Below are 21664 nucleotides of genomic sequence, written 5' to 3' on the forward strand. Positions count from 1 at the left end.
GCCCAAACCATTATTCAACCACCTTTGTAACTGTCTTTTTCCACAATGTGGGATTGGTTGTATCTGGTGTGTTGTTCCCTCCAGATCAGATGGCAACCACTCTCCATTGTGATCTCAATCACTCTCCAATGTGAACCAGGACTCGTCTGTGAAGAGAACAGATGCCCATTGTTGACTGGTCCAGGAGATGAAATCTCTTGCCCAACATAAACGGGCACCTCTGTGTCCTCAGGTCAAGGGAACACAAACAACTGGTCTACTGACTAATCATGGGCTTTTCCTGGCTTGTTTTAATCGATTCCATCTACAGAGTAATAATCAGTGCTTAATATGTGATAAGTTTGGAGATGCCAGGCACTTCTTCGATGAATGTATCCTTACCTGGAGTGCAAGAGAGAAGTGTGGAAAGAGTTTTAACCCTTTGCGGCATGGTGGGTCAATATATGTCCCACCTAATTAATATTTATTTTCTCAGTTAGCAATTTCCGTTAGAAATTTTCTAATCTTTTAAAAATAATCTATTTTAGTTATTATTTTTCTCAGTAGATGTTATTACTATACCAGGGCTTAAGTTTATAAGCAAAAAATATTCAAAACAGGATCACAAGAGTGATATCCATGCATCTCGCATTTTTCAATATTTTAAAAATGTTGGTATACAATTTATGATATGTATGATTCTTTTTAATATTCAAAGGTATTTTATTTTCAAAAATCTTAATTGGATTCAATATTTTATAACATTAATTTTGCAGTTGAAATAAGTGGGTTAAAATTTGTCCCACCACACACTTGAATTTCCGCTCAATAGATGGCAGCACTCATGATTATTTTTCTTTTCTTTTTTGCATCTACTTTTTTCGTGATTGCGCGCGCTTTTACATCCGTTGTATGCTCTGATGTGCTAAAATGTCTAGAAAAAAATTAACAACTCAGGAAGCTTTGGATCTTTTTGCTGAATTGCCATCCAATTGCGACTCAAATGCTTCAGATATCAGTTCTGATTGAGGGAAAATTGAAATCCAAGAGAGAATAACTGAGGTTGAAGTTATTGCTGAACAAAAAAGGGAAGTAGTTATAATTTGTTTCTCTTTTTAAAGACACAGACCCATCTATGCATGTGGCACTGTAAATATGAATCGGAAGTATCTACCCAAAAATTTATGTCAAGAGAATATAATGACTTTTCAGTTAGCGATGATTCAATTTACTGCATAAAATGGAAGGATAAAAGATCCGTTTCTATCCTGTCTTGCTTGGAAAATGCAACTGAAATGAAAGAAATCAATAGAAAAGAACGAGATGGAAAGACAAAAAAAGTAATGTCCCCAAACAGCATTATTTCATACTATAAGAACATGGGATATGTCGACAGATTCATCAACTGAAAGGACTATATGAAATAGACCGCAAAAGCAAGAAATGGTGGCACATGATTTTTTTTTTACTTTTTAGAGGAGCGTATAGTAAACGCACTTATTCTATTTAAGTTTGTTTGCGAACCTGATCATGATGTAAACACAATGAAAGATTTTTTTCTCTCAGTTATAGAAGGTCTAATGGCACTTGCATGCAAGTAAGAGCAGAAAAGAAAACTGAAATCCCCAGTTTAAATAAAAACTAAAAACTCGTTTGTACTACCAGAAAAGAGACTAAAAAATTTAAGTCACATGCCAAAGAGAACGAGCAGGAGAAGATGTGCATATTGCAGCACATCGAAAGAAGAACGACGAACATTTTGGATGTGTGAAACATGTGAAGTGGCTCTATGCTTACAAAAGAATGAAACAAGTTTTTCAAAGTTTCATGAAAAATGACTTTTTTTCTGTTTTAATCATATATAAATGTTTTTGAATCAAGTGACAATTTCAATATTTTATTTAGTATCATATGTACGTGTATCAAATTTTAATCTTAAAATAATATTCAAGAAAATATTTTCTTTTGTTCCTAAAATTTAAAAATATTAAATATATATATGCAAAATGTGCATATGCAAAATTTTACAAGTCATGCATATATGCAATAAGTACAAAATGCATTTTAGTGTGTTTTTTATGAATATTTTAGAATGCCCGCTTTATTTTGTTTATTCATTCCACATATGATTTTTTTTTCCTGCTATACACCAATATGCTATAAGACATGTGCTAGTTGCATGGTGGGACAAACGGTATCCCACCTTCCCCCATAAAAAATAAAAGCGCAGAATTTTTTTCAAGCCTTAAAGGCACTTAAGTAAGTCCATCTGACTTATTCCAAGTCATTTTTTTAAAGATTAAAAAATATTTTAAATATGCGTGTCGCAAAGGGTTAAAGAAGATTTTAAAAGGAATTCAAATTTGAAAGGTTTTGCAGAGACAATAATGAAAATTATAAATACAAACAAACATAGAATTGGAATTGGGCACTGAGACTCAGATTTTGGACTTTATATGTTTTTTCTGAACAATCCCATTTTTTTATCATATCGTCGGCTTGTGCTAACTAGGAGGATCAGGGCTGTGCCCTTATAATAATAATAATAGTACAGACCTGTATGGTGCAATCATCTGCGCATTATAGTAGTTGAGATTTTTGTTCCTGTTGCCACTAAATGTTTTGTCATGAGCTGAGGCACAATAATGTTACTTCTCCTTTGGGTCGAAAGAGCTAAATAAAGGTTTCTCCGCAGGTGTTGTAAGTCTAGGTCTTCTAGACACAGAATCCTCAGATTCAGACTGTTTCCATACTTGGTAGACCACACTACAAGAGACATTGAGATGTCTAGCAGCATCTGCTTCTGACATCCCCATTTCCATCCATCCGATCGCCTGGCACCTCAACAAATTGGGCAAACAACTTCTCCTGGATATTGCTCACGAAACTGTAATAATAACTGAAGATTAACACTCGTGAACAAAAATTACAATTTTTGCATTTTTTCTCTTACTCCTGTATAAGTATTCATCTCTATATAATAAAAGTGGTAGCTATTGTTTTTGCATATATTTTCTTAAACTTTGTTACTGTCATGCATATGAACTGTGAATTTAAACATTACTGACATTTTTGTAATAGTGAGCTTTAAAAACAGGCTTTTCTTTAACTTTTGGAGGGCAGTGTGTATTAAACTGTGATTTTGTTTTGAATTCTCATTCAGAATTTATTTTTTGTTGAAAAAATATATGTAGTGTGTACTGAAGTAAAGTAGCTAAAATTTTTAAGTACTCTTTTGCTTATATTTTTAGAACAATAATGACGAATTTAAGGATGACTACAGTGATTTGCCTCCCAATCAGCGTAAAAAGAAATTAAATCAAAAAATAGATTCTATATCTAATAACATTTCCCAGGAAACAGCCACAAGGTGAGTTAAGGAGAAAAAAAATTTTTAAATAATTGAAAAAAATTTTTCTGATTCAAATAGTTATCACAAATATTTTCATTTTATAATTTTTCTGATCCATTATAACAGTTTTTTATATGAATAAAATGCTGTCTAATCTCTCCTTTGCTTAAATTAAATAATCCTCTTCAGTTCAGTCTCTTTTTTTCCCACTAAATATCATTCTAGTATAAATGATCCATACTGATTTTGCGAGGTGCAAATTCATTTGTCTTAGACCAAGCATACATGAATTGTAACATCAGAAATTCTCAAAAGTTACAGACAAAGAGAAGTTAAAAAACAGTGTAGTTTTGCTAATTATAAGATGAATCTGCTGGGTATTATTCTGCATAATATTATCCACATACGCATAGCACTTTTTTTTAAAAGATGCCAAAATATAATTTTTTTTTTTTACTTCTCATTTAGGGAATAATGAAGTACAGGTATGTGAATATTAATGAATGTTATCGCTTCTCCAGGAAATGCAAAGGTCACAGTCATTTTGTAAAGTTCCTATTAAATTTTATAAGCCAAAAATCCTATTTTTGAAGTAGAACTGTTTTCAATTCTAGAATGGTCTTTAGATGAAATTGATGAAATGTAAATTCACCTAAATAGTATATTCTACCCATGTTCTATGAGATTCATATCTGGAAACATAAATAACCACAGTGTACTCTAGATGTATTCATTTTGAGAAAAGTCATCAGTCAGAAGGTGAGACTATGGATGAATACAAATTTTGAATTCACAGTGCCTTGAAAAAGACTAAATGTAAAATAAATTGACTCTTTACTGCTTAACAGTAACAGAACCCTGGTGAAAGATATGAAGTTCTTTGCATTGAGCATTATACCTACCACTTACCATATTAAAGAAATGGTAACATGATCCTTGTTCTCTCCTTAGCATAGTCCAGTAGGAATAAAGATATAAGCTGAATCTCGCGATGTAACTGAAGAGCATTACTGATTTGGAGCCCATTATTGGTGTTTCTGACTCCATCATAAATGCACATATGCATGCATTGTTGTGATTTGTAGTCAAATTATAGAATGTGTGGCATGTAAATAATTTATCTCACCTTTTTGTAAATAATTATTCTAGAAATAATTGCTTCTCACATATTGACTTCTCAAGTAGTTGCTCTTCAGACATTGTCATGGCAGTTTATGCCATATACAATTTCTGCTGTCAGATTTAACTTGCAGGTGCTTTGCTGTTACTGATTATCATATAAAGTCTGCAGCACAGTCTTGCATTCAATACTTTTGTACAGGATGGGCCTTTTTTATTATTGTCAGGGTAACTGCAATTCGCAAGAGAGTAACATTATTTGTAACTGTCTTGCGAATGGTTTTATCCTGTAACTTCATCATACCAATGGTTTTATTTTTTAAAAGAAATCAGCTTAACATCTTTGGGCCATGAACAGTTGTTACACAACAATAAAAGTATGAAGAACTAGAATAAGACATGCATTTAATTGTACCAATACATTTGCAAATATATTTTTGCATTCATTATCGACAGTTATAATTGCATTATCACAGAGGGTACTTACTTTAATTGTGTATTATCTACATGTTAATTTCTGATGTTTTGTTTGTGTTAATTCTTTATTTTGTATAATTTGAGTAGCATTCAACTTTTTAATGATAGAGTAAATACGAAACTTATGTTATTGCTCCCTTGATAACAAAATTGAAGAAATCACTATTAATAATAATTATATTCCATAACAGTTAATATTATTCAATATGTTTTTCATCACACCTTGAGAAGATAAATTTTAAAAAGGGGCATTTTATTTATTAATTTCGACGTTTCAGTTGCATATCAGAATAAATTAAATCTATATGAATTGAAAATATTTCAGACCTTGACCATAGCTTACCTAAGGAAGTTCAGCTTTCATAAATAATCTGAATTTTTTTTAATTATTCAGTTGATAGCTTAAAATCTTAAGAACACATAGCACATGTGAACTGTAGCAATTTAAATTTTAATATTTCTAGCTGAACTGTTTTAGTATTCCAACTAAATTTACATTTTATGTGATAATGGTTGATATAAATTTGTTCATATGTATTTGAATAAACAGCACAATGTTTTGCAATTTAAAAATCCATTGCAGTTAAAAGCTTGCTGTTGCAGTATTTTCGCAAGTAGTATTTTTGCAAAGAACTGAACAACTACGCTTTTAATTAACAAATGTTAAAAAACTTTAGGTTATGTAATTGGTAATATCTAAAGAATAAGTTTAGAATTAGGATGCCTATCAAAGTAGAATATGAGAATATATGAAAACTCCGATTATCTTTGTATATGAAGTTTTCTTGATAGTTAATTATTAATCAGTAATTCACAGCAGTTGTAGTTTAGATATTAATCATAGGTTCATTTGTTATTTTAGGGATGGGCTTCTTAAGATGAAAGCAGCATATGAACAGAATCCAGCTCTAGGCGATCCTGTAAGCATTGACCAACAACTACCAGAGATCAATTCTAGGATAGAAAAACTTCAAATGCAGTTGCATAAATATCAGGTTGCTTATTTCCCCTTTGCTGCACTTGATTTTATTTTTTGCTTAATCATCTGCCTCCTCTACAACCTACCAATCTCATACCTGCCATTTTATTATTTTATTATTGTGTACTTTGTACCCCTTTTACCTAACCTTCATAACATGAAAACAGAAATTTTTTGAACTATAAGTCCAATGAAAATATATTTATTGCTTATTTATTAATTTTTCTTTAAAACTATATTGAATATTTTCTTAGGGTTATTTAGCAGAAGTTGAAGGCAAAAGTTTAGCTCCTGATATGCAGATAAAGAATGTGAATAATGTGTCAGATGATAATATATCAAGGAGTACATCAAATTCAAGTGTTAATCATACAAAAGCAGTAGCTCCAGCTGTTCCATTACCCAGAGAGTAAGTTTACTCGAGCAGTCAGTTATCTAGCATGTTTTCTCAATTCAGTAAAACCTTTTTATTTATTTAAACTAATGTTTATTTGAATAATACATATGTATAGCATGGTTTATATCAGTTTCTTAAACTGTGGGTCGTCAAAAATTTTAGCAGTTTTGATATTTCTTTAACTTATTATAATAATTTTACAATACCAATTTTTTTTGACACGGTGTATCTGAAAATAGATAAAGATAAGACAGTACAAACAAAGGAGAAAGCCAAAATGTTTCGACGCATTTTTTTTATAATATAAACATTCATTTTCCTTGCTTTGCAAGTGATGCTGTAATTTCGTCTGTTACTTATTTAAAATTTTCACATTATTCTATGTCTAAAAACTAGAAATGAATGTTAATGACCTAAAACTGCAATAGTATATTACAGTACAAGTGAAAAAATTGACGGTTTCACTCACGTGTGTGTCGGATTTGCGTAATACTTATGAGATCCCACAAAATTTTTGTAAGTATTATGGAGTTCTAGGGGATCGCGAAAAAATCTCAGTGATAAAAAGGGGTCATGACTGAAAAAAAGTTTAAGAAACCCTGGTTTATATAATCCTTAAAAGTCATTAATTTCAGCCACAATTTGCAGAAGTTCCTTAATTTTAGTCATATGACATTTTTGTCCTCTCTTTTTTTTTTTTTTTTTTTTAATGCCTGCCACTTTCAATATGAATTAACATTTGGATTAATATTGAATTTAAACTGCGTGGCTTGAAATGGAATCATTGAAAATTGGTATTACAAACAATGAAAACAATGAGCTATCTTAGATTGAAAGTTATCAATGAGAATGCTGTCTCTACTGCATTTAAAATAGAATTTTATTTTTATTTTACAAATGCCAAGTATTAGAGCCTAAGCCATTAGTTCACGGCTCTGTAGTACTTTTTAACAATATCCTCGTACCGAGAAAGTGCAGTACAATTATTTAAATGTTCAAAAATCATAGGCTGATTGGAGTTACACAAAGCACAGTTTGGGGAATTCATCACTCCAGTTCTGTAGACATGGTCTCACAAACAGTCATGTCCAGTCAGACATCTAAATAGAGCCACCGCTGTCTTTTTTAGAAAACTGGGACTGGTTTTTTCTTCTCTGAAAATACTCCATCTCTTATCCATAGTACATTGAATTTAACCTGTTTAAGAATTTTTTTAAGAATCAGGTTAACAAACAATTTAGTCAGTCGTATGAAAAGAAAGTGGTCAATCAGTGTGTTGCTTTCAAAGTTTCTAGCGTAACATATTTATCAGTTTTTTTTATTGCCTGTAATTTCACAGAGGGCTGAAATCCATTGGAAAGAAAATCTGTATGCCATTGCTACAGTCTAAGATTCTTTGGGAACTATTTTGATTTTTTAAAAGGGCTTAAAGTGCACTTTTGGAATCTGACAATATGACTGCCTTTGCAAAAGAGTGCCTATGGATTGACAGTTGTTGAATACCCACAGCAATGGCTTCATTTCACCATCGAAGGCAGTAGTAAGAGGGATCTTTGTTTACAAAAAGAAGAAGTTCTTGGATTTTGACCGGGACCTAATGAGCATGCTTCAGTGAAAGTATAAACTCCATGTCATGCTTTAAAACATTGTTATTAGTGAATCCAGATATTTTTTAAGTATGTGAACAAAAGTCATTAAAGGGCACTCATAAAAGAAGGAATATTCTTAAAGTATTCGTTGTAAACAATAAAATTCTGGAGTGCATCATATAGTCAACTGTCCCCAGATCAGTCTCTGCTAATAGCAGTTGCGACCATCTGGAGCATTTCTTTGGAGATAAAATCACGAATGGAATATAAAAGGGAGGTAAGACACTGGCTATCGAAGTATTTGAGGGGGTACTATAGTCTTTTTACCCTAGAAGATTCTAGCAAGATTTATAAATCAGTGATTAATGATTAAGACACAATAACACGCCAAATAAATACTAATTCAGAAGTCAAACAACAAAAATCAGCGTTATATTTACAAAATTTCCACAGGACTAGTTTCGATGGTTTTACCGAATCACCATCCTCAGCTGCAAAACCGCAAATGAACAAGATAGGAAATAATGATTAGATAAGATAAGAAAGCTTGAACAAGAATAAGCAAGTGGTGCCATCTGTTGGCGAAACCAGAACTAAAACATAATTTCTTTAAAGGCCGAAGGCAAATTTGGATTGGAATTAGGATCGTTAACTAGAACAGAAAGATTTTTATGAATGTGAAATGCCTCTAGAAAATCCAGTTCTCCAATGAAAGATGTTTTTTGAATAATTTTGGCAGCAGAAAAATTGAAAGTGTGATTTTCGGACCAACAATGTTGAGCAACAGAAGACTTCTGTGTTTCCTTTTTTCTAACATATGCCTCATGCATACCTGCCAACTTTTATGAATTTTTCGTAATTTTTACGAAAATGCGTTTGTCTTTTACGATCGTAATCCATTTTTTACGATTTTTTCCTTTTTCAAGTGTTTTTAGTGATTTTTGGTCGAAATTTTAGAATTTTTTGCCAATTCAGTGATTTTCGCCAATTGCATCGTTTTTTACCGCCAACTACCGACTACTTCGAATCCAGTAACCTGCGGTTTCTCCCAACTCGCTGCTTAACCAGCCAATACAATGCGCTGAACTTGTTTCTCCCACACTTTTCTTTGTGGGCGCCAGATTATTTTTTTCGCGTTCGCTTCAGCAGCAAGGGAATTACTCAGCTCGGACTGAGCAAGCGTGGATTGTCGGATTCTGTTTTTTTTTTCTTTCTTTTCTTTTTTTTTTTTTTTTTTTTTTTTTTTGTTGTTTGTTTTGTTTTTTGCTTGCACGTGCTACGAATTTTCTTAATACGTCGTTGTTACGAAATGAGTTCAAAAAATCCGTGTTCTCAATAGTTTCGGCCTGCCTACAAAGCCGAATTTCCAACAATTAAAGAATCCTTCAAAGGAAATAACTATGCATTTTTGCAACGTGTGCGTCTTCATAATAAGTCACGGTGGAAGAAGCGACATTGTGAAGCATGTTAAGTCTAAAAATCATGAAGTTAATGCTTCGGCTTCGACAACGTCAAAGAAAGTGGATGATTTTTTTTTCAAATTCGACTACGAATTCGGATGCCGATGTCATTTTGGCAGAGTGTTTGTTTACTGCATTCCTCATCGAACACAACATGCCGCCGATAATGCCGGTCAACTTTTCAGATGGATGTTTCATCTTTTGACAAATTGAAAATTCATCTTTTGAAAAGATTCGTTTTTTTATTGATAAATTTCCATTTTTGTTAATTAAGGAAAATGAATGCCATAATGATGCTTTAGATGAATTACAGAACCAATTTTCTGCTGCACAGTTTGAAGACTTTGCCAGTTCTGGAGAAGATAGACTTGATGTCCTCGTTGGTGCCTTAAAAAGATTAAAATGAGTTCATGGAACACCAAAATATGATAGACTAGCAAGAGTTTTTATGTGCTATTCTCGTAATTCCACACAGTAATGCTGAGAGCGAGAGAGTCTTCAGTGTTGTAAAAAAAAAAAAAAAAAAAACTATGTTTCGTTCTTCAGTTTCACCAAAAACTCTAGAGAACATTTTAATTGCTAAATGTTATGAGGAAACTAATTGTTACGACAGGAATTTTCCAAAGAATTTTTGGCTAAAGCCAAAAAATGCACTCTAAATTCATTGCAATAATTTTTTTGTGTAACATTAAGTTCTTGTTTTATGTTTCCTAATAAATTTTTTAGTTACTACTTAACTGAGATTTACTAATGTAATTATAACTTTCTTTTTTTCTATTTGTATAAATTGTTATTTTTTCAATATCAAAGCATGATATTAATTCTTCGTGTTCTGAATTTTGGAGAAATCTTCTGAATTTGGGGGAGAAATCTTCTGAATTTTTATTTTTAGAGGTTGGCAGGTATGCTCATGTTCCTTGACACGAAATTTTAAGACTCTCTCAGTTTGGCCAATGTAAATTAAACCACACTGGCAAGGAATCCTATAAATACCCCAGGAATTCATATCCGGAATGGAGTCCTTGAGTATGGAACTCGGAATTTTATTGATGGGAGAATAAACAACCCGAAAGTTAAAATTTCTGCAAAATATGTGCAACTTTATAGCTAATTGATGGATAGAAGGGAATGACGACAGAATTTTTATAATCTCCTAAAACAAGAATGTGCCTTTTAGTGTGCTGAGATGAGAATTTTTTAACTGCTTGATTAACCCCTTCGAGCCGGGTAGCGAAAACGCGTGCTTATCGCGGAGGCCGGCAGTGTCTTCCGCGAGTGTCTCTCCAGGGCCGGGGGGGGGGGGGCTTTTTTGCTACTAAGCCTAAATCCATGAAATTTCCGAAGTATCAACGCATTGTTTAATAATGCTCTATAGAGTATTTAAACGGCTTATGCTTTATAGATATTTTTATATATATACTTTAATTACCTTATTTCTTGTTTAAATGCATATTTTACACATTTTATTTTAATTACTCACCATTTTATGACTTTTAACATTATACATCTGAAAAGTAAATATATTACTTAAAATTCTCTTTTCGTATGAAAAATTTTAAAACAGGGATCTACACACAGTCCTACATTACATTCCTTGAACTCGTAATAACTCATTTGCCTGCCGTTTCGGAGGATTTTTCCGGGAATGTGAACAAACGAAGCATCGCCGTCTCATTTTCTTATCAGTCTCTTCTGAACAAAGTTTTGGAAAATGTCTTTCAGTTAATCTTTCAGAATCAATATCAGAACATCAGAATCAATATCTAAAATGTTTTGCATCATTTCTGCTATTTCATGCTCTGTTAAATATTTTCGACGCTTCGACATTGAAACGGTAAAAACAGAAAGAACTCACGTCTAACAAGATCTAATTATTTTCTAAAAACTGAACTGTAAACGGAAATACTAAACGCTTTAGCGCATATAAAACTTCTACTTACAATAAACAACTACCACGTGCGAACAAAGGGCGATTTAAAGAAACGTCATAAATCACGCCATTCGGAAACATCTAGTTCCCCGTTTGTTTATATAATCAAAAACACGCGTATGTGAGTCATGCTTCTCTCATTTCGAGTAGAAGGTCTAATGTATCTGAAACCATATGGACATACAGTGCCATCTTGTGGCAAAAATTATAGTTTGAAAAATGTTCCAAGGTACTGGCACAAATACGTGACAGTCGGTAGAAAACGCAACAATGCCCTGGCACGCCTGCGTGTCGACCGGTAGATAAGTGTGTTCGTTGCTGGCACGTATACGTGACAGTCGGCGTGAAGGGTTAAAAATGTTGGCAAGCCAACATTATTAATCTTTCCATCAATTCCTTTCAATCAATCTTTCCATCAATCTTCTTTCCATAAATTAGCTATAAAGTTGCACATATTTTGCAGAAATTTTAACTTTTGGTGCGTTTATTCTCCCATCAATAAAATTCCTTGTTCCATACTCAAGGACCCCATTCCGGATATGAATTCCTGGGGTATTTATAGGATTCCTTGCCAGTGTGGTTTAATTTACATTGGCCAAACTAAGAGAGCCTTAAAATTTCGCGTCAAGGAACATGAGGCATATGTTAGAAAAAAGGAAACACAGATGTCTTCTGTTGCTCAACATTGTTGGTCCGAAAATCACACTTTCAATTTTTCTGCTGCCAAAATTATTCAAAAAACATCTTCCATTGGAGAACTGGATTTTCTAGAGGCATTTCACATTCATAAAAATCTTTCTGTTCTAGTTAATGATCCTAATTCCAATCCAAATTTGCTTTCGGCCTTTAAAGAAATTATGTTTTAGTTCTGGTTTCACCAACAGATGGCGCCACTTGCTTATTCTTGTCCAGGCTTTCTTATCTTATCTAATCATTATTTCCTATCTTATTCATTTGCGCTTTTGCAGCTGAGGATCGTGGTTCGGTAAAACCATCGAAACTAGTCCTGTGAAAATTTTGTAAATATAACGCTGATTTTTGTTGTTTGACTTCTGAATCAATGATTAATGACTAAAATAATCCAGAAAAAAAGTGGCAAAATGAAAAATGTGTTAGTTATTAGTACAGAGTAAGGATATTTTGCAAGACGATTGTGAGAAAAAGTCTTAATATGTGGCAATTTTTTTTTAAAGAAATGAAAAAATTATTTATATTTTCAATTTTTTATTCTAGAAGTTTTCTTTATAATTAGTTTTCTTTCTTTCCTTAATTTCATGATTCAGAACCATGGAAAATTGCAAAGATGAATCTTATCTTGTCTCATGGATGTGCATCTGTAGAAAGGAACTTCTGTATTAATAAAGAAATTGAAAATTTAAGATTATTATTATTTTTTTATTATTTATCAAAGTGCCGTATATCGTTTCATAATACTTGAGGTATTTTCAGTTTAATACTGAAGGTGTAAAATTCTAATAATCTGAACACTTTAGAACCAAAGGTTATGAAACTTCAAGAATTTAATATGATCTACCCATTTTTAATATTCTTTCCTTCTGTTTAAATATCTAAATAATATTTGCAAGCATTTACAATTCACCGTTTTGACAAGAACAGCAAATAAACTTTTTTAAACAAAAATAATTTTTTTACTATTATAAATAATGTTGCCACTAAAACTTAATAAAGCATTAACTGAAACACAAAAATTTAAGTATCATCCATAAAGTTGTAAATACATATTTCGATTTCTGACATGGAAATAAGAACATTTTGCAAATTTTAGGTCATGTCTTTCTAAATTTTGTTTGTATTTTTTCCAATTCAAATTTTTATGTTAAAATGGGTTCATTTATGCATCAAAATATTATATAAAAATTTAGTATATCTGCCAAAGAAATTACTTTAGAAAAAAAGTTTATTCTCGAAAGGAAAAATAAAATGAATGCAGTCCTTACGAAAACTCCTGCTATGAGGTTTTCACTAAATTTAATTCTGCTACGGTCAAAAGTCGTTAATTCGGACACCCATAATCCAGAATGATCTATAATCTGGACCTCAAAGCTACAAACTTTCTGCGCATGCGTCGCGTTGACGCATGCACGTAAGACTTTCACGGCTGCAAATATGCGTGTGCACATGCGCAAAATACGTTTACACATGCGCGTTTAATGTATTACGGACGGTATAAGCTATGCTAATATTATCTAATTCAATTAATGTTGCAGATTGCGTTGTTCCTTAATCTTCGAATTGGATCCGGCTTATTATTTTTTGCAGACTGTTAGAGCAATTTTATAAAAGTAAGCTTAAACTTTCGATTATGTCAAATAGAATTTCCTATATATATTTACTAATATGTAAAGGATCTACAAAGCGGAAGTATGTTTCGAAGTTCATTAAACAAAAGTGGAATTGCTGCAAAAAATGACCTAACCATTCCGAAATCTGTTTATCAATTTCACGCTGCTCTGCGGCGGGAGGAAACGAAGCGGCGCACAATGAATTGGAAGTTCATCTGTCAGCACTATCCTTATCTTCCGGGCAGTTGTTTTCATTTTATTTGGCTTATAATCCCTTACTAAATGTAGTATTTCATCTCGATATATTCCGTTGAACAGCGGAACTTTGTAACTGAACAAGAAATTATGTCTGTTTATAGAATTTAAGAGAAAGTATTATCACATAAAACGAAGCAACTTACATTGAAAGAAATGTTTAATAAAGTAAACAAATAAATATTAAGCTTCTTTTTTTTTTTTTTTTTTTTTTGTAAATTTTGATACTTTTTAGATCATAATTGTTCTTTATTTCATAAATTACGGTTTCATATTTTTAATTTTATAATTTCTGCATGCCATCTTACCAGATTTAAACTGATGATCTATAATCCGGAATCGCCGAAGTCCCGACGAGTCCGGATTAACGACTTTTGACTGTATTATATTCCATGCATGTACAATTGGATAAATAATACAAGAGTTACAATTTTTTTTTTTCTTGGGACTTAACTTTTCTGAACACAAAACAGGAGATCTAAGATGTATTTTATTCATATTTATATGTAATCATGTTAGTCACATATGCATTAATTTACTTCAAAAGTTTCTTTATATTCAAAACCTGTCTCATTAGTTTTAAAGCGATATAAATTTCGACTTTCGAACATTCATAAAATCAATCATGCGACTCCCATCGTCTTCAAGTTTGGCTGTTCCTGCTATATATGTAAATATACACCCACTCCTCTGACAACTTCAAATTTAAAAAATAATAATAATTTTGGACAAGTAATGAAATGTAACTTTTAATACGCTTTCCAGGCTCCTATACTTTTGTTATGACAAGTTTCATTTTCGTTATGACAAAATAAAAATATAAGAAGTTTGACTCCCATTATGTCTATCAAAACTGAGCAGAATACATAATTTAAAAATTTGCAGTTTTTGATGTCATTTTCAATTTGCCTTGAGGGAACAATTAATGAAGTTAGAATAATTTGAGGAAATAAGTTTAAATGAAGTGCAGCATAAAATGTGTATAATTTAATTGGCATACAAGGAAATTATGTGGTGTCCATAACAGATTATTATTATTATTATTATTATTATTATTATTATTATTATTTATAGCTAATTGTAATTTCTCTCAAAAGACAATTCTTCTTTGATATTAACTTCAGCATGGAAGAATCAAGTCGCATGATATGAAGTTAGGTTTCATACACGCTTCGTACTTGACCTTGATGATGCGCAGACAAAGAGAGGAGATCAAAACGGAAGTGAGAAAAATACATGATAAATAAATGACTGATGTTGGTAGTGCCAAACGATGAGAAAAATACATATTTCAAATAACGGTAGATGGCCAAGAAATTAAATTAAATCCTTTAATAAAAAAAATTCTTACTTAAGCAAATACCGAAAATACCAGTGTTTTTACATTTACATCAGTTTCACAAAATAGCACAAAATATCATTATTTTGTATACCAATGTACTGATATTGCAATCATTAGTTATAACCATATTAGTAGAAAAGTTTCTAAAAAATCTGTGAGCACAACTAACTGGTTTCATAAGAAAAATTTGTGATGATTTTCGAAAAATCTCTCTTTTTGTAAAGGCAACTGTAGAAATATGTGTAAGTCTGTCAGTAACCATAATTTCAAACATTATGTTATTAATGTAAGCTCTGTAAGGATCGTTAAGATTAAAGTCTTCCACACAATTGTTCATGAAATGGAATCCAAAATCTGCTTTCATGAACATTAATTGCACTAAAATGAACTTTTCATATGATGATATGGCAATCTCATTAAAAAAAAAGATGTTGTATATTGGCTAAGATTTTCATTTCCTATGAATATAGCAAGAATAAGAAGTTTAACTGTATGGATACATTTTGATTCTCCATTGCAAAAAAATGCATTCTTTGTAAAACAATATGAACTTTTTTTGTATTTTCTATTAAATTAAAATTTCTTTATTTTGCTGAAGTTCTTCATTATCTGTTCTTTGTTTTTAGGTCTAATTTAGGTACAAATGGCAATGCAGGTATTGAATCTGGGGAAGCAGTGTATGATAATGGTACTGTAACAGAATATGAGGCAGAGCCATTACCAGCTTTAGGCACTGCTCGAGCTTTATATCCATTTGATGGTATGTGCAGGTGATTTATATATTTTATATATCGTTACATGTTTCTTCATGTATGGCTTCGTGGATTTGGAGTGAATAACAACAACACTTGACGAAGTATCAAAACATAATTTATTAGCCAGTATTATTCAATACAGCTCCAAAAACACTTACAGTAGTCGAAGTGTCTATAAACACACTGAAACAGTCAGTGACAGAGCCTTCAGGCTATCAGGCTACAATGGTAAAGAAAGCTTCATGGCAAAGCACCAGAGTACAGCTCCTGACTCTACTCTTTATTTTCAAAGATTTATCTTAATAAGCTTACCAGCAACTTGCTGGTTAGACCACCATACACTGCTAGTTCATCCCAAGTTTGGTTTATGATGCCCAAATGGACTTGCATAAATGAGATTTTTTTGAGATTTACTCTTTCTGTAATTTGAATTTTCAGTTTCTATTTGAAATGTCTGTCAGAAGGTATCCAGCAATTCTCAGATGCTTTACCGTAATAAGTAACCTATATTAATTTTTTTTCATATCATCATATTAGATTACTGAATTCATGGTATAAAATTGATATGAAAAATATGTTTATTCAAAAATAGTAAATATGGTTCAGTTTATGTATTATTTAAATATGAGAGATTATTATTGTAATACATTGTGTATAACAGATTTTGATGTAGGTAATAATTCAATTAATTTAATTCAAGTAATACTGAATTTTCTTCTTGGTTTTGAAACAGTTATCTGTAGAATATTTTTTTCTTTTCACAGTTCAACCATCAGAAATGCAATGATTTCAAAATGAGCTACAAAATGTTCTGCAAAATTAGTTAATTAGTAGAATAGTTAAATATTATTTTACATAACAGTAGATAAAATTGTATTGCTTTTTGAAATTTAGAAATAAATTTCATCTTAATTTGCTTTTGAATTCTGAATAAATTTTTATTTTAGAATTAGAAATTGGAATATAAATGCTTGGAAGAGTGCATATATTCATACTTTAGGTCTAGTAGAAATTAACTTCGTATATGAATTGCATATAACTTATATATATGATGTATTCATTTGAGACTAGTATTTGTCTCTAATACCTTTGTGATCTGTGTAAATGAAGGACTTCATATATAACATATCTACCGGTACGAAAAACAAATTCTCTTACTGTGTAGTGAAATATATCGACTTTGAAAGCATTTGTTTTGTAATATGTTTGAAATGCATAAGATGTGTGTAATAATTTAGTTCATTAAGGTTTTAATTTTTGTTTCTTGTTTGAAAGTTGTGCAATTATTTTAGGGATACAGATCATTTATTTCCATTTTTATAAATCCCAGTTGTTAATTCCTTAATGTTCTTTTTACATCCTTATGCATTTCTACGTTTTGAATTAAGTGTTTCAGAGCTGAAGATAGAGGATGTATTGGTATAAAAAAGACTACATGCTGTTAATTCAAGATGTTTGCAAGATCTGTGATGATGAATTGACAAAGTTAAAATTCCTGTTTCCAACACATTCTAACACAAAGCAAGCTCAGCAAAATTTTTTGTTAACAAAATGTTAGAAGGCTCTGTATTTTATTTGGAAAGGACATTTGGTTTGCAAATGACATGTATACAAATGATAAAAATAAAGGGCTGTAATTATGAAATGTCTCAATGCTGAGGTATTTGAATGAAATGTAAGAAAATATGTTTTAAAAGTAATAATTTTAAAACTTTTTTTAATTCATTGAGAGCTATTCTGTGTGCTGTGAATAATAAATGTTCCATAAAAGTACACATAAATGCAAATTATTCCACTAGCACAAAACAATTAAAACAAAAAAAGTTCACAAATGGTATTAGAGTGTTACTTTGCTACTATCTGATAAGACAGAACAAGATGTATTGAAATACTATATGATAAAACAGAACAAGATGCAGTGAATATCTGATAAGCTAGAACAAGATGAAGTGAAATGGTATTGAGAGATGATTCTGTTGTGCTTTATGAAGTTTTAAGAGATGCATATCTACAGTTCAGCTCCAAAGATATCAAAAATATGTTCAAATTTAAATTAAGTATTTTCATAATTATTATCTTTCTTTCTTGTCATTTTTATCAAGATCTATATTTGGTAAAACTATGAGCTATGTTTTCAGTGAACTGGTGATGTATCCAGGCTATAGAGAACACTCTAAAAATTTACATCTGTTTTGCTTTGTATCTGAGACAGAAATTCTTCTGAAATGCATTACCAGAGACACTGTAAATGTTTTGAGCCAATGTATTTAGTTGCTGTCCTGTTATAGCTTCTGCAAGAACCCTTCAATCTGATTTTGAAAAGATGCATAAAGATTTGAAATGAGAACTTGTATTCAAAGATATTGCTTCTGAATAATTTTCATGAGCTAAGAATATGGCATGTTCAAATTATTATTTTTCTTTATGAAATATATAGGCAACAGAGCAAAGAAATAATTAGTTTGGTATGCATATTGTCTTCTTGGCTGTAGGCAATAAAATTTCCAGCATGAAGAAAATATGCTTACATGCATGTGGGTTCGTAATGAATTTGAATGCATACAGAATCTATGTTAGCTTTATAAAATTTATTTTCCCAAAGAAAGCACTTTACAGTTCTGAAGCTTTTTGCAAAAGTACTTATACAGCTTTTCTCAGTAGCACAATCAATAGTTACCACTGCAAAATACTAAGAACGTTAAATACAAAACAATTTAAAAAAACCTCAGTGTGTAAGCTCACTCAGTGATCTCTCAGTAGGTCTAAGCTAAACTGTGAACTAAACTGAGAACTGTTGCTCTCTGCAGTCTCATATAGTTTTCCCTCATCTGCTGAGAAATTTCCAGTTCCTTTGATTTGTAGAAATTGCTAAGGCATATATAATTACAGTCGCATAGAGCTGGACCAAAATGTTACCAAATGGTCACCAAGTTTGGCAGTTTTTGGTTTAGCGACAAAAATTAGGCTTCCATCACCATCCTGGTGCTCTCTTGCAAATTTGGTGAGATAGTCATGTACCTCAATGTTAAACAGATTTGCTTCTGTATTCTTCCGATTTAACTGTGCAGTTTTGAGGTCTTTCATGTTGCAATATACAAGATCATATTTCTGTTATACAAGAGCTATTATTATATACATATAATTTCGCTAAAGTTATTTACATATATTCAAAATTAGTAACATTATCTTGGGCTTTCAGTGAATGTACTGTTGCAAAATTTTAAAACATGATATGTTGTAGTAAATGAAATTTGTTACATATATATGTATATAGCTCAGAGTGAAGGCTCCATCCCTATGGAAGAGAAAGAAGAATTTGAAGTTGTTGAACTTGACCAAGGTGATGGCTGGACTCGTGTAAGGAGATCAAATATGGAGGAGGGATTTGTTCCGACATCATATATTGAATGCTTCTTATACAATAGCTGTTAGCAGTATATTTGGTAAGTTGTGACAACATCAAAAGATATATCCCTTGAAAGAAATAAATTAGAAAACATTTTCTCTCCCCTCCTAAGACCCAGTTCTTCCCCCCTCCATTTTTAATGATGTGAATCATAATGTCTTTCAAAGATTTTGTTTCTTGCTATGTGTCTTACATATATAAATCGTCATTTTATATGATCTTTAAATATTTTATATATTAAATGAGTTAAAAAGTTATATTAAATCACATGATCATTTAATTTTTTTATCTTTTATAATGATCTTTAAATATTTTATATATTAAATGAGTTAAAAAGTTATATTAAATCACATGATCATTTAATTTTTTTCTATGAATTAAAGGATTGATTATGTTTCATACCCAGGATACTAAAATTTCTCAAAAAATTAGATTGGTATCTTTTGAGCAACATATTTTTAAGTCATTTATGTCTTGCTTTTTTTGGGGTGTGTGTGAAATAAGCTGGAGCTTGAAAGATTTCCAATAAAATCAAACTGTAATAACTAACAGAATACCATATAAGGTTTTATGTATTATCATGCTGAAATGAATATTTGTAATGATTTTTTTTCATTGTTGAGTCAATCTATTAAGTCAAGTTTTATGTCAAATTTCAAGTTTTACATATTTCAAATACATGCCTTTCTACTGATCTAGTCATAGACTAATGACTTTTTGGCTTTTTTTAGTGTGACTCATTTGGGATCATAATTCCTTTTATGTGAAATCTGTAATAGTTTCAAGTCTTATGGTAAAATGACTGAATATTATACTAATTATCTGAACTCTAATAGTTGAATTTGTTTTAAGATGATAATTACAAGCTAGACTTGACATCACAAGTTCAATGTCAGGGGAGCCATTGATATCAAAGAGAAAAATTAAGTTAATTCAGTTACATTTATTTTTATAATAGTTAGAATTTTAATTTATATGTTTAAAGCAAGTTATAATTATTTTGTCAATTAAATTTATCTTATTATCTACCAAGAAAGGCTCTTCTAAAATGAAAATACTACTCACCCATTTTGGTTGTTTTTGACATGCAACCGAAAAAAGGTTGCCAGTGCCTGATGTATTATATGATACCTTATTGCAAATTTGAATTTTAGGAGCTATCAATGTTTCATTAAATATACAGTAAAAGATCAAAACTTCATTTAGCTGGGGAGCCCAGAGTTTCATTAATTCTAGATATTTGCATATTTCAAATAATAAATGCAAAATGATATTTAAACTAGAGTAAATTAAAAAATGTGATAAAGCACATAAAAGCATGAATTTCTTTTTTGCATTTTTATAGAGGAAATACGGAAGAAATTATTTTTAGTTGTTTTATAGAGAAATATGCAGAATGTTTACTACACATTTTACATAAAAGATACCTTAAAAAGCACACAAAATATTATATTTTACATTTTTGAACATCTATTTTATGGCAGTCTATATAAAACTTTAGGTTATTCTACTTTTTTCTCATTTGCTATGTTTTTAAGTTATATTCATTAATTCTGATCAGTTACACAGTTTTTATTGTCCTAAATCCAGTTTTATTCACTATTGCTTACTGGGGAAGCATTTGTTTATTTAGAATTTGTCATTCTGATACAGTAAAAAACTACTATTTCTCTAATCCTGATAAAAGTTATGATCAGTAAAATGTGATAGTTTGTTTCTGTATTGAATAAGAAAACATTATTACCAGTAATGTTTCTAACAGCTGTCGGAGTGATCCATGCGACATAAATGTATTTTTAATGCTAAGCCACATAATACCACTGTGTTTATTCAGACTCCTTATTTCAGCAGCCTAATTTTCTTTTTCTACTTCCATTCAGCGAGCAATGGAAAATATCTTACTGGATTAAATGTTTGTTCATTGTGAAAATGTTTTTATATATTTGTAATTTGAAACTTTAGTAGTTTTGTTGTCTTATGAATTTCATTGATGCTGAAGAGGAGAGAGAAATTTCATTGATGCTGCATTGGAGAGGCTGTGTAGATTTCAAATGTTAATGGATTGTAATTCAGCAGTTTTTTTTTTTTATTTTATTTTTTATTTTTTTAAGATTTTCTCATTACTCTTTATATATAGCCTGAAGTTATACTTAAAAATAAAAAATAACCCATGTTAGTTTGTCTGTCTTTCTAGAACTGCATATTAGACTACCTAAAACATAAACTTCTTTTGGAGTCTTTATATTCAGCTTCTGTAAGTTTATTTGGAGTGCCTAAATATAATTTGGAGTGGAGGGTAATGGGTGTGGAAAGTTGGGATA

General features: G+C 31.0%; 1 protein-coding gene across 8 annotated transcripts in view; it reads left to right on the forward strand.

Moving 5' to 3' along the window:
- Nucleotides 1-21664, forward strand: part of LOC118200249 (formin-binding protein 1 homolog) — a 167873-nt gene that overhangs the window by 137149 nt on the left and 9060 nt on the right. For 5 of the 8 annotated variants that reach the window (XM_035372190.2, XM_085806677.1, XM_035372196.2 and 2 more), the window contains 5 exons: nucleotides 3231-3349; nucleotides 5790-5922; nucleotides 6161-6315; nucleotides 15809-15942; nucleotides 19212-19380. In XM_035372190.2, coding sequence (XP_035228081.2) covers nucleotides 3231-3349; nucleotides 5790-5922; nucleotides 6161-6315; nucleotides 15809-15942; nucleotides 19212-19369 — 699 coding nt within the window. In that variant the 3' untranslated portion in view covers nucleotides 19370-19380. Of the gene's footprint in view, nucleotides 1-3230; nucleotides 3350-5789; nucleotides 5923-6160; nucleotides 6316-12565; nucleotides 12661-15808; nucleotides 15943-19211; nucleotides 19381-21664 lie in introns of those variants that run through there. The other 3 variants (XM_035372193.2, XM_035372191.2, XM_035372195.2) reach the window with 3 other exon arrangements.

This window comes from Stegodyphus dumicola, chromosome 12 (genome assembly GCF_044657685.1).
Source record: "Stegodyphus dumicola isolate Sdum_Otavi_A_Nest chromosome 12, ASM4465768v1".
In the NCBI taxonomy this organism is placed as follows: Eukaryota; Metazoa; Arthropoda; class Arachnida; order Araneae; family Eresidae; genus Stegodyphus; species Stegodyphus dumicola.